The sequence below is a fragment of the Boleophthalmus pectinirostris genome, unplaced genomic scaffold (genome assembly GCF_026225935.1).
Source record: "Boleophthalmus pectinirostris isolate CB_2022bp ecotype Guang Dong unplaced genomic scaffold, ASM2622593v1 HiC_scaffold_4, whole genome shotgun sequence".
Lineage (NCBI taxonomy): Eukaryota > Metazoa > Chordata > Actinopteri > Gobiiformes > Gobiidae > Boleophthalmus > Boleophthalmus pectinirostris.
Window position 1 is genome coordinate 35,706,302 of NW_026571353.1, and position 13,572 is coordinate 35,719,873.

Below are 13,572 nucleotides of genomic sequence, written 5' to 3' on the forward strand. Positions count from 1 at the left end.
TCCTCCTTCACCTCTTCCTCCTCACCTCCTCCTCCTTCCTCCTCCTATTCCTCCTCCATCTTCACCTCTTCCTCCTCCACCTCTACCTCTCCTCCTCTTCCTCCTCCTCCTCCTCTTCCTCCCTCCTCCTCCTCCTCTCCTCCATCTTCACCTCTTCCTCCTCCTCCTCCTTCCACCTCTTCCACTCCTCCTTCACTCTTCTCCTCTCCTCTTCCTCCTCTCTCCTCCTCTTTCCTCCTCCTATTTCCTCTCATCTTCCCTCTTCCTCCTCTTCATCCTCCACCTCCTCCTCCTCCTCCTCCCTCTTCCTCCACCTCCTCCTCTTCCTCTCCTCCTCCTATTCTTCCTCCATCTTCACCTCTTCTCCTCCACCTCTACCTCTCTCCTCCTCTTCCTCCTCTACCTCCCTCCTCCTCTCCTCCTCCTTCCTCCTCCTATTCCTCCTCCATCTTCACCTCTTCCTCCTCCACCTCTACCTCTCTCCTCCTCTTCCTCCTCCTCTCTCCTCCTCCTCTCTCCTCCTTCCTTCACCTCTTCCTCCTCTACCTCCTCCTCTCTTCCTCCTCCTTCCTCTCTCCTCCCTATCCTCCTCCATCTTCACCTCTTCCTCCTCCACCTCTTCTCATCTTCATCCTCCACCTTCACCTCTCCTCCTCCTCTCTTCCTCCCCTCTTCCTCTCTCCTCCTTCTCTTCCTCCTCTCCTCCTCTCTCCTCCTCCTTCCACCTCCATCTTCACCTCTTCCTCCTCCACCTCTTCCTCCTCTTCATCCTCCACCTTCACCTCTTCCTCCTCCTCCTCTTCCTCCACCTCTTCCTCCTCCTTTTCCTCCTCCTCTCTTCCTCCTCCTCCTCTCTTCCTCCTCCTCCTCTCTCCTCCTCCTTCCACCTCCTCTCCTCCTCCTCCTCCTATTCCTCCTCCATCTTCACCTCTTCCTCCTCCACCTCTTCCTCTCTCCTCCTCTTCCTCCTTCTCCTCCTCCACCTCCTCCTCCTATTCCTCCTCTTCCACCTCCTCCTCCTGCTCATCCTCGTCGTCCTCCTCATCCTCCCCTTCTTCCTCCTCCTCCACTCCCGCTCCACCTCCACCTCATCCTCTTCCTCCTCTTTCCTCCTCTTCCTCGGTGACGAACGCCGGAGCCCCGTCAGCGGCACTAAACACTAAACACTAAACACTAAACCGCACTCCTCAGCACAAAGAAAACAGAGTATTAGGAAGCGCCGGCTCACACAGGACGGCTGCGGCTGTCACTCACTCCCGTACCCGCTCGCTCCGCGTTAGATTACACTGTACCGCCGCTTTACGCTAATCTGACGCGACTGCGAGGAACGAGTGGGAGGAACAGATGCTTAAGAGAAGTGTGAGTGGAGAAACAAACTGATGAGTAAACAATAGAGGAGGTAGTAGCACAGTTTTCAGAGTAGAGTTGGAAATCACTACTTTACATACATGACCATTCATACAAAATAGTTCGGAATTTAAATATCCTCCTTCGAGTTTACACGGAGATAATCATTCTGAATTGATGTTTACATGGAAAACTTGTTAAATCGTCTTCTGATTGGACAGGGACACGAACGTATTTAAGTCGACCGGAAGAAAACTCACACTTCAGCTGCTGCCGGCTTTTCTGTCGTCTTAGTTGGTTTGTCGCCACGGACACAAACAGCAGATAAACTTTTTCGCAGTCGTTCTGATGATAATGAAGCAGCAGCTTGAGAATTCTCTCATCACGGTTTTATGTCTGTCAGCTGTCTGTCCCGTCTCTCTCTCTCCCTCCCCTTTCTCCATATCTAGTCTCTCTCTTTCCTTCTCTCTCTCTCCTTCACTATCTCTCCCTAATCTCTCTCCGTCTGTGAGCTGTCTGTCCCGTCTCTCTCTCTCTCTCCCCTTTCTCCATAACTCATCTCTCTCTCTCCCTTTTCTCCATAATTCCTCTCTCTCTCTCTCTCTCTCCCTTTTCTCCATAACTCCTCTTTCTCTCTCTCTCTCCCTTTTCTCCATAATTCCTCTCTCTCTCTCTCTCTCCCTTTTCTCCATAATTCCTCTCTCTCTCTCTCTCTCTCTTTCTCCATAATTCCTCTCTCTCTCTCTCTCTCTCTCTCTCTCTCTCCTCTTTCTCCCTAACTCTCCCCTCTCTCTCTTCCTCTCCCTCCCCTTTCTCCATAATTCCTCTCTCTCTCTCTCCCCTTTCTCCATAATTCCTCTCTCTCTCTCTCTCCCTTTTCTCCATAATTCCTCTCTCTCTCTCTCTCTCTCTCTCCCCTTTCTCCATAATTCCTCTCTCTCTCTCTCTCCCTTTTCTCCATAATTCCTCTCTCTCTCTCTCTCTCTCTCCCCTTTCTCCATAATTCTCCTCTCTCTCTCTCTCCCCTTTCTCCATAATTCCTCTCTCTCTCTCTCTCTCTCTCTCTCTCTCCTCTCTCCTCTCTAATTCTCTCTCTCTCTCTCTCTCTCTCTCTCTCTCTCTCTCTCTCCCCTTTCTCCATAATTCCTCTCTCTCTCTCTCCCTTTTCTCCATAATTCCTCTCTCTTCCTCTCCCTCCCCTTTCTCCATAACTCCTCTCTCTTTCTCTCTCTCTCTCCCCTGTCCCCATATCTAGTCTCTCCTTCTCTCTCTCTCTCCATCCTCTCTCTCTCTCTCTCCTTCGCCATCTCTCCCTAAACCCTTCTCCCTTCTCTCTCTCACTCCACTTTCTCTCCCCTCCTCCTCCTCTCTCTGTCTGTCTGTCTCTCTCTTTTTCAGTATACACGTACAGTGTATACTGTATCACTCTTCTTTCTCTCTTCTTTCTCTCTTCTCTCTGTCGTTCAGTATATGGGTACAGTGTTCCTCCTCTCTCTCTCTCTTTCTCTCTTTCTCCAGTATGAATGATAGATCAGAGCACTGGAGGAGCTCAGGGGCTCGACTAAACTTCTGCCCGACTTCAGGCCTCCGTCTGTGGGAGGAGAGACCTGCTCTGCCCCCCTCTGCTCCTCCAGCACCACTCCTCCTTCATCCACTTCACTGTGAACAACACTTCTGTTTGTTTTGGGGAGGATTTTTTATTTTTTTATTTTTTTAACTATAGACTTTTATGACAAGACTGAACCAAAACTGAACCAGGACTGGACTAGGACTGAACCAGGACTGAACCAGGACTGAACCAGGACTGAACCAGGACTGAACCAGGACTGGACTAGGACTGAACCAGGACTGAACCAGGACTGAACCAGGACTGAACCAGGACTGAACCAGGACTAAACCAGGACTGAACCAGGACTGAACCAGGACTGAACCAGGACTGGACTAGAACTGAACCAAGACAGAACCAGGACTAAACCAGGACTGGACTAGGACAGAACCAGGACTAAACCAGGACTAAACCAGGACTAAACCAGGACTAAACCAGGACTAAACCAGGACTGAACCAGGACTAAACCAGGACTGAACCAGGACTAAACCAGGACTTAATTAGGACTGGACCAGGACTGAACCAGGACTGGACTAGAACTGAACCAAGACAGAACCAGGACTAAACCAGGACTGGACCAGGACAGAACCAGGACTGAACCAGGACTACCAGGACTGAAACCAGGACAGAACCAGGACTAAACCAGGACTAAACCAGGACTAAACCAGGACTAAACCAGGACTGAACCAGGACTGAACCAGGACTGAACCAAAACTACACCAGGACTATAACAGGAGTGAACCAGAACTAAACAAGAACTACACTAGGAATGAAACCAGGACTTAACCAGGACTAAAACCAGTACTAAAACCAGGACTAAACCAGGACTATAAAAGGACTGAATCAGAACTGAATCAAGAATACACCAGGACTAAACCAGGACTGAATATTTTTCATTGTATTTTCTGACTGACCTCCTGCAGGGTGGTGGCGATGCTGAAGATCTGGCCCTCCCCCTCCACCTGCCGCACACACAGTTTACAGCTCAGATCTGTGGAGCAGGAGCTGAGTCTCTCCAGAGTGAAGGTGCAGTGAAGGCTCCTCTGCCCGCCGCTCCACACCTGGTAAAACGGGATCTCCTGGAAAACAAGGAAACACACGTCAGGGTTCATCTGGGTTATTTAATAAACCAGGACTAAACCAGCACTAAACCAGGTCTAAACCAGGTCTAAACCAGGACTAAAGCAGGACTAAAGCAGGACTAAAGCAGGACTAATGCAGGACTAAACCAGGATTGAACCAGCACTAAACCAGGTCTACACCAGGACTAAAGCAGGACTAAAGTAGGACTAAACCAGCCCTAAACCCAGGACTAAACCAGGATTTAACCAAGACTAAACCAGGACTAAACCAGGACTCAACCAGCACTAAACCAGCCCTAAACCCAGGACTAAACCAAAACTAAACCAACACTAAACCCAGGACTAAACCAGGATTTAACCTAGACTAAACCAGGCTTAAAGCGGGACTAAAGCTGGACTAAACCAGGACTAAACCAGCACTAAACCAGGACTAAACCCGGACTAAACCAGCACTAAAAACCAGGACTAAACCAGGATTAGACCAGCACTAAACCAGCACTAACGGAGGACTAAACCAGAACTAAACCAGGACTAAACCAGGACTAAACTAGGACCAAACCATCACTAAACCAGGACTAAATCAGGACTAAACCAGGACTAAAAGAGGATTAAACCCAGACCAAACCAGGATTAAATGAGGACTTAACCAGGACTAAACCAAGACTAAATAAGCATTAAACCAGGACTCAACCAGGACTAGATTAAACATGGCAATTTTTCAATGAATGGCACAGAGTAGGCTTTTGAATTTCTTAATTTTTTATTAAAGGAAATGTTTTATCTTATATTACGTTTAGTTTTCTCTAAAATAGTGAAGCTCCGATGTGCTCTGACTAATGTTCACATTTTGTAGCTACACAGCAGCAAAATCACTCAAGTAAATGTAATAAACACACAAAAATCATTCATTTAACTAGAGTTTGTGATTTTATTTTCTACAATCCACATTTCTAAGCTGCGATTAAAGTTAAACAAATGAACAGTGATTAAAAAAAGCATTTGTGATCGTTTCTCTTCAGCCCTACTCTCTCTCTACCTCATTAATACACAATTTAATGCTAATTGACAAAACACAGACTTACAGTTTTTTAAATCGTTATGAGACTATGGTTTAATCGTTCAAATTAAACCAAATATAGTTTAAATAATGTCTGGATTGATTAATATTAACTCTTAGCCCGTTTAGCTGCAGAAATCCACTTCTCCCATCAATCTGTGTTTTATGAATTCTTTCCAAAAACACACAGAGTCTGGGCAGGTCCAAAATAAGTGAGAGGTGGGTTCATTTTTCAGTTTGTGTCCATTGTCCTTCTAAGATGATTCTTTAGTGGAGAACAGTGATGTAGAAGTTTGTAGCAGATTTCTTTTTGCTTGTTGGTGATGAGATATTTGTGAGGTCATGTCCGTACATTTTTCCATGGAATATTGTCAGTAGAGTCGGGGTCTCACAGTGCACGAGTAGGGCTCCGTTTGGGAGGTGCACTTGTGGTGAACGTCGCTCTTTTTCCATTGCGACTCATTATAAGACAAGTTTAACTGAAGATGAAGCCGAGTAAGTTCCTTTTTAAAAGTTTTTCAAAGTTTGGTGCAGCGTCTTCACTCACGCCTGCTCAAGTCGACATCTTGAGGTGCGGCCCTGTCCTGCCGCTTCTCCAGTTAAGGCGACCTGGCACCACTAATACATGTATCCCCAATTTCAGACTTCCGGTCATCGCGCAATGCATACTGGGAAGGATCCTCCGAAAAAGTGAGCATCAAACCGCCATGTTTGTTTTCCCAGTGGGATGCGTCTATTGACAAAGTCGATCTTTTCAAGTCTTTTGAACCATATCGCTTTTGTTTCTGGTTCTGATATTGTCATGTTTTAGTTTTGGGATTTGGACATCGTAATTGTGTGGTTGTTGGATCCTAACAGAAGAAAACGGCTCGAGAAATGTGTTTGGGAACTCCATAAATGCAAAAGGGAATCAGATGTGTGTAACTGCAAACCTCTGTTCAAACTGTTTCTCTTCCCAGCGGAACTGAAAAATAGTGAAAGGTGAAGGTGATGGGCAGGATTGATCCAAAGGAAGGACGAAAAAGGAAATCTTTGACTGTCTAAATCACAGGTGTCAAACATAAGCCCGGGGGCCTGATCCGGCCCTCCAAGACCTTTAATGTGGCCCTCTGCTGATTTTCTACTAAAATATTTTAATTATATTTTCTTTTAAAATATTGTATTTTCTGCAGTGCTTATCATAGCAGCGTCTCCAGCGTCTCTGAGCGTGGCCCCTCCCACCAGAGCAGCACAAATGAAGACTTGTCTCTTTTCAAACGCTCTTAAAGGACGATCGTTTTGACTGTTGACCGTGACACCCTCATCAGAAAAATGTCAAAAATGAGAAAAGTGGAGCCGAGTGCAGGATTTTCCCCCCCAAAAATTGACTTATTCCTATTTACATACAATTTAATGTTAAAACACTATGTTGAAATTACATTTTTCTTAAAGTTTCAGATTGTTCATAATATTATAATATTTTGTAAAAGAAAGAGTTCATCAATTAAAAAAGATTTCTGTAATAGATTTGTGTTTCTCTGCACAAATATTTGAACTTATTGTTAATTTTTGGGGTTTATATGTCATGAGTTTTCTGATCCGGCCCCTTTGGGATCAAAGTAGGTTGGATACGGCCCCCGGACCAAAATTAGTTTGACACCCCTGGTCTAAATCATCCCAAGTTTGCAGTGAACATTTTGTATGTGGAGCGCCATCAAAGTAAAATCCCGATCCCTCGCTCAACTTTGGTTACTAATTTAAAAAGTCAATGCCAAAGCGAAAAGCACCAGCTGTTCACCAAGAAACACCTTCCACTGCAAAGAGACCAAGACGTGATGTTGCTGTAAAGTCGAACAAGAAAGTGCTTAGCCTGTTTGTCTTCTGTACCTCTCAAACGGGATTTTGCTTTGTACAAAATGTTCACTGCAAACTCGGGATGATTTCTTAGACAGCCAAAGTTTAACTTTTTGGTCCTTCCTGTGTATCAATCCTGTCCATCTCCTTCGCCTCTCACTATTTTTCAATTCCGTTGGGAAGGGAAACGGTTTGAACAGAGGTTTGCAGTCACACATATCTGATTCACTTTTGTATTTATGGAGTTCGCAAACTTCCGAAGCCCATTTTCCGCTGTTAGAACATCCAACAACCACACAATTACGATGTCTGAACAACTAAAATATGACAATATCAGAACCAGAAACAAAAGCGATATGGTTCTAAAGACTTGAAAAGATCAACTTTGACAACAGACACATCCCCCTGGGAAAACAAACATAGCGGTTTGATGCTCACACTGGGAGGACCCTAACCAGTATGCATTGTGTGATGACCGGAAGTCTGAAATTCGGGAATACCTGTATTGCCATCAACTTGCCATTAAATTTATACTATTAAGTTTGGAAAAAATATATTGGAATAAATGTATATTTTTGTTTATTAAAATAAAATGGCAAATATTGGTATGGACTATTTTGTCTTCCCCAAATATTGGTTGTGACATGTCCCCACCGTCCCTATGCAAACCTACGCCCTTTATCTGGAGCTTTGTAAATCCAGGAAAAGGTTCAGGTTTTCTACTGTCTTTGATAACGTGTACGTCCCGGAGCAACAATCTCTGAAACTCCATAAAGTTTGTTCATTGCAGCTGACGCCGTTAGTTAGAATCGTCCACCTCTCCGCTGCCAGTGTGGGGTTTTCATACCGGGGCGACTGCAGGAGCTCGATTAAGTAGTATTTAGAGGCTCGCTCGTTTTACTTGGTACTTAACGGTTAGTGAGTATTAGAAGGTACTTAGGGGTGAACTTGAATTACCTGGTACTTCGCTATACTGCTGATGTATCTGGCACTGAGTCTAGTTTGTTTTACCTGGTACTTGGCGATGAGTTTGCTCTTCCAGTGCGGCTGAGGCAGGTCGTGGATGGACAGTCTGAGGTTGTGGGTGCTGTCTTTAAACCTGAGGCTCTTTGGCTCGTCCAGGAGCTTTCCTCCCATCTGCGTCTCCATCTGAAGCACCTCCTGCGCCACACACAAACACACAGAGAGGAGAGAAGCGTGAGACATGAGAAAAATATGCATCACCTAAACACACAAATGTCCAGTAAAATACACAGAGAACTCTAAACCCCGTGTACAGAAACATACAGGAGAGAAATGTGATGAAATATGACAAGTAAAGGTCCAATGTTACGCACAAAATGAGATTTAAATTATGTTAGAATGTTGTTACCTCTTCTTAAAACATAGTTGAAGTTGTGTTTTGTTTCTTTCACATTCATTTTTCGGTAATCCTGTATTATTCGTCTACCTTGTGATGTCATGAAGTGCAGCTAAAAAACCTCAAACAGTCTTCCTGCTTCCTATTATGACGCTGTAAAAAAAAAGTTTAGCTCAGGGGTGTCAAACTCAAATTCACAGAGGGCTGAAATTAAAAACTGGGAGTAAGTCGTGGGCCAAACTAAATATTTATTGTAAAATTTTCAACAACATCTGCATGTTTTCTCTTCTTTCGAGATATGTAATGTCAAACAATTTCTTATTAAAATAAATATTTAATAAGAGTTATGCTTAAACATTGAATCCAGAACAAGCAAAATATAAAATAACTAAATTTTAAATAAATAATGTGTCAGGGGGGGTGAGCTTTAATACATAATTTGATTTAATCTCGTGGGTCAAATATAATTATATCGTGGGCCACATTTGGTCCCCGGGCCTGAGTTTGACATGTCTGGTTTAGCTGCATATGACTAAAAGGTTTTCATTCTGCACTCTTTTGCCTCATTTAAATTCTCACTCTCTTTTTAATTCTACAAAGATTATTTAAGTTTTGATTTGTCTTATTGTGATTTTAATGTATTTTTATTCTGTAAAGCACTTCGAATTACTCTGTGTACAAATTGTGCTGTACAAATAAACTTCAAGTTAACAGCTATAACTTTTCATCTCATTTGTCATTTTGCTTTGTCATTTTGTAGTAGAGAGAGGCAATTCATGACATCACAAGGTGGAACAGAGTGACTTCTGGATTGAGAACATATTTATCTGGAGTTGAGTGATTTGATTTGGCAGTTCAAACGATGAACGTTAAAAATAAAAAATAAAAAACTAAATCGTGTTCCTCGAATTAAAAAATATGCACTGTATATACTGTTGGTCCATAGGTGGATAATATTACTTGATAAATCAAATCTACTCAAATGTTTTTAATTCAAATTATTATAATAATACATTTTATTTATTAGAGGCCTTTCTGGACACTCAGGGTCACCGTACAACAATTAACAAATACAAGACATAAAGAATGTTGAATACAATTAAAATTAACACAATTTTACGCTAATATTATTACATATATTAGTGTATTTTTTTGCATGTCATGTTTTAAAGTAACAGCAGAAAACGCTGCTCAACATCTAAGACCTTTTTCTGAGATTTGATTTGAAGTTTGTGGACTTTTGATTTAGAAATTGTGTCCTGACCAGCAAGAACCACACATTTTGACAAAACTTTACAAAGTCGAGTGGATCTGGAGCTCTGTCCTGTCTCCCTGATTTCAAAGAGCGTGATTGACAGGCAGATTAACCAATCAGAGACGGGTGTTCAGTTCAGGCTGCTTACATGTAAAAAAAAAAAAGAAAGAGAAAAAACAAATTAAAACACTGAGCTCTGAACAGTGTGGATTTTCAGGTTATTATCAGGTTAAAAGAGTTATAAAGAGCATAACTGGAGTATTTTGTTCTGAATGACACAAGAATTATCGAGAGGAGATAAGGAGACGGCTGTGGTTGGATCGTCTCAAGTTTGTACGGAGGTTTTTCCAAGTCCCTTTTGAATTTGAGCAGAATGTAGAAGAGACTGGCTGGTGTTGCAACAGAAATTGTACACTTGAGCTCAATTCTTTTCAGTATTGTGTCTGGCAAATGTATTCAAGTGTGTGCAACATGTGTAACTGCTTTACAAATATGAAAAAACCTCCCACGATTTTCTGCAGTTCTCCATTCCTCCCACACACCTGTAAACATGCATCCTCAAGGTTTCTTTTGAAATGTCAATGCTGCAATTACAGTAAACAGCAGCACAATGAGAAAAAAGCCCACCTCCCCATTGTTATCTTAAGGAAACATGCATTAAAGGAGTGTTATGTAACTTTTCTTGGTCCGACGTCTGCTTGTTTTCATGGAGATGTTACTGATTTGCCTTGAATGTTTCCTCGGCATAACCACTGTCGGGCAAGTTACTTCAAAACTGTAATGTGTTACTTATGACTTGTTACTGTCATTTCAAAGTAATTTGTTACATTACAATATTACTGCATTTAAAATTTATGACATTACACAACTACTGCAGCACTTTAAGTTACTCTGACTAAATGTTACAAAGAACATGGATAGAAAACGTAAATACACAGATATAACATAAAAAAGTTAATATTTCTTTACTATAATAATAAAAGAAAATAACTGTCACACAGATTTTACTTCTCATTTTTCATTTCCTGTACACGGTTCACTTTTCGCGGTCTCACTGTTTCACAGATTTATTTATTTTTTGGTGCAATTTTGCATGTTTTTTTTTTTTTTTTTTTTTTTTTTTTTACAGCGTATGAACATGTATTGCGTATTACAAGCGGGTAGTAATTATACACTGGTGGGTCAGGACTAAACCAGGTCTAAACCAGGACTAAACCAGGTCTAAACCAGGACTAATCTTGGACTTAAGAGAGAGAACCCAAGCAGTTTTGTTTGCAAAGCGCAATTGGGCAATTGCCACGCTTATGTCCGTGAAGTGCGTCGGTCTTTTCTCCTGTGGTCACCTCCGAGCCCGTCCTGACAGTGAGTCCTGTTTCCAGTTCTGGTTTAGTTCTGGTTTAGTCCTGGTTTACCCTGGTTTTAGTCCTCCTCTTCAGTCCTAGAATCAGTCCTAGAGTCAGTCCTAGGTTAGTCCTGTGTAAAAGTGTAAAAAAGTGTCTTGGTCCAGTCCATGGCATAGGCAGTGCAAAAAAAAAGTTTGATATAATCTTGGGTTAATAGGTGGGTGCAGTGCTGGACTGCGCGGGTGTGGGTCTCCAAAAATAGACCCGTGCAGGACTCTGCGCTGTAGGGCTCCATTACAGAATAAATTAATCTTTGGTTCGTTATGTAAAGGACGAAAATAACAAAAGGACGACAGCAGCAATAAGTTTTAAGAAGGATGCAAAAAGTGTTGTTACCGTCCTGTCTGAGAAAAGTGTATAAAGTGTGTTCTGAGGGGTTTTACAGACTTAAAACGGATATAATAATTGTAAAATATAAAGTTGACTACTCTGCGGAGTTCACCTATAGCGGGTTATTTTTAGAACATAACCCCCACGATAAACGAGGGACCACTGCATAACAATGATTCTAAATGACTGAGGAAACTGTTGCAAATAGTCGTTTATAGAGGGGAAGTCTGTGTTGAAGTGCTTTATTGAGAGTTTGCCCTCAGTATCAAAGCAACTGTTGAACTGTTCATCAGTATAATGGCCACAGTTATTTACAATGGAGGAGAAGAAAGTGTTGTCCGGGTCAATGTGATGTTTCAAGTCCTGCTTATTATAGTCAGTGTATTGTGATGTGTGTAGCTCCACATTGTCATGATTTAGTACCATTTGCATCAGGCTATTATTTTTCTCCGGTGTTAACATGCTTGTTAATCTGTGTATCATTCGTTCATTTGTTTTTCAAAATAAAATCAAAAATCAAAATTAAAAAACAACTATTTTCTTCATTATTTGTCTCCAAAACAAACAGATAACGATTATTTTTTTTCAGTTTTCATTACTTAAACTGAGATGCCAGACTGAACCAGGACTGAACCAGGACTAAACGCTAACTGGAAGCTCTGTTCTGTCTGAAGGTCTGTTACTCATGTTAGACTTAATCTGAGATTTGTTTGAACATAATCTGACAACAAAGAATTGACGTAGTAGGAACAGTTGAGCTGATTTGTGTTTACAGATGTTTACATCAGAGCTTTCATTCCAAAGTGGGTGGTTTATTCCGATTTTAAAGCCGAATTAATTTATTCCTCAATCATGTAAATGTTTATTCTTCTATCCCTTCTGACGTGATCCGGCTCCACCAGTCCTGGCTGCGGACTTTCATCCACGTCTCTTTGGATTTGATTTCAGTTTGTCTTCTTCCTCACTATTCCGACACTCTTCCCTTCTCCTCCTCAGCTGACACACGTAAAGCGTGATGAGAGAATTCTCCAGCTGCTGCGCAATTATCATCGGAATGACTGCGGAAGAAAGTTTGGAGCTGAAGTGTGCGTTTTATTCTGGTTGACATAAATACATTTGTGTCTGTCCAATCAGAACCCTTCCCCACCCCCAGACATTGAGCGGAATTAAATAAAGACGATTTAACGTGTTTTCCATGCAAACCTCAATTCAGAATTATTATTTCCATGTAAACTCGAAGGATGATATTTTAATTCTGAACTATTTCATTCAGAACACTTCATTCGGAATAAAAAAATTTAATCTAAATGTGTCCAATTGCACTCTTTAAATCCATTTTGAGACTATTTTAAAACTGTTTTGTCAGTCTTTGGTAATGTCTGTGCTTTAATCCTCCACTTTGTCCAGTTGGTAGATTTTAATGTTTCTTTTGCTATAGTGTTAGTGCTGCTGAACTTTTCGCCATAGGTATGCGAGCAGATCACCCCCAGAGCGATGCAAAATATCCATAGATTGAGCCGCTCCCGTACCCTGACCCGTGCATAGACTAGACTCGTTTGGACCTGGTTTTGTTTACCATTTCTAACTAATTTCTGAAACACAAAAGGTGAGCAAACTTGAGCAGACGCCTCCTCAGGGCTGTGAATGTGTGATTGAAATGCAGATGAACCACAACCATTGTAAGGTGCAAGGATAGGAGGGAAAATACAAAGCAAATGTTCATCGTATTTGTGCGGATTTGAAAAACAGCGTTATGTAATTTCTATGGACGACTAGAAACTCACCAGTGTTAAATTAAAACCATAAACATATCAGATATTTCTAAAACTCAAAGCTCAGGTCCTTACTGCATTCAACGTGTCTAGACTATAAACGATGTGAGGCAACAGTATGACTTAATTATAATAAAAAATGAAGACTTTTTTTTAATCGGAACTGATTAAAAAATATTTAAAACATGTTAAATAAGTCATTTATATTCTCATTTTCATTTTATAAAGAATGGGTAAAACAGTAAAAAAATCAAGGCTGAGTGAATTCATTCTATGACAGATACTGGTACCTAAATACATTTTTGCAAAATTAATTTTCTAATCACACATCACAAAGCCTTTCATGATTTTGAGAGCCTTAGCAGATTTAAAGGTAGTATGTAAGTTCTCGTTTCCACCCATTTTCTTCCACTTATCTGGGGCCGGTTCATGGGGGAAGCAGTTTAAGCAGGGACTCCGAGATTTCCTTCACCCTGGACACTTCCTCCAGCTCGTCTGGGGACATCCCAAAGTGTTCCCAGGCCAGC

General features: G+C 41.8%; 1 protein-coding gene across 1 annotated transcript in view; it reads right to left on the reverse strand.

The window, feature by feature from the left end:
• Nucleotides 1-13,572, reverse strand: part of unc5ca (unc-5 netrin receptor Ca) — a 662,261-nt gene that overhangs the window by 4,767 nt on the left and 643,922 nt on the right. The window contains exons 14-15 of the mRNA XM_055161462.1: nucleotides 7,937-8,086; nucleotides 3,868-4,032 (exon numbers count right to left, since the gene is read on the reverse strand). Coding sequence (XP_055017437.1) covers nucleotides 3,868-4,032; nucleotides 7,937-8,086 — 315 coding nt within the window. The remainder of the gene's footprint in view (nucleotides 1-3,867; nucleotides 4,033-7,936; nucleotides 8,087-13,572) is intronic.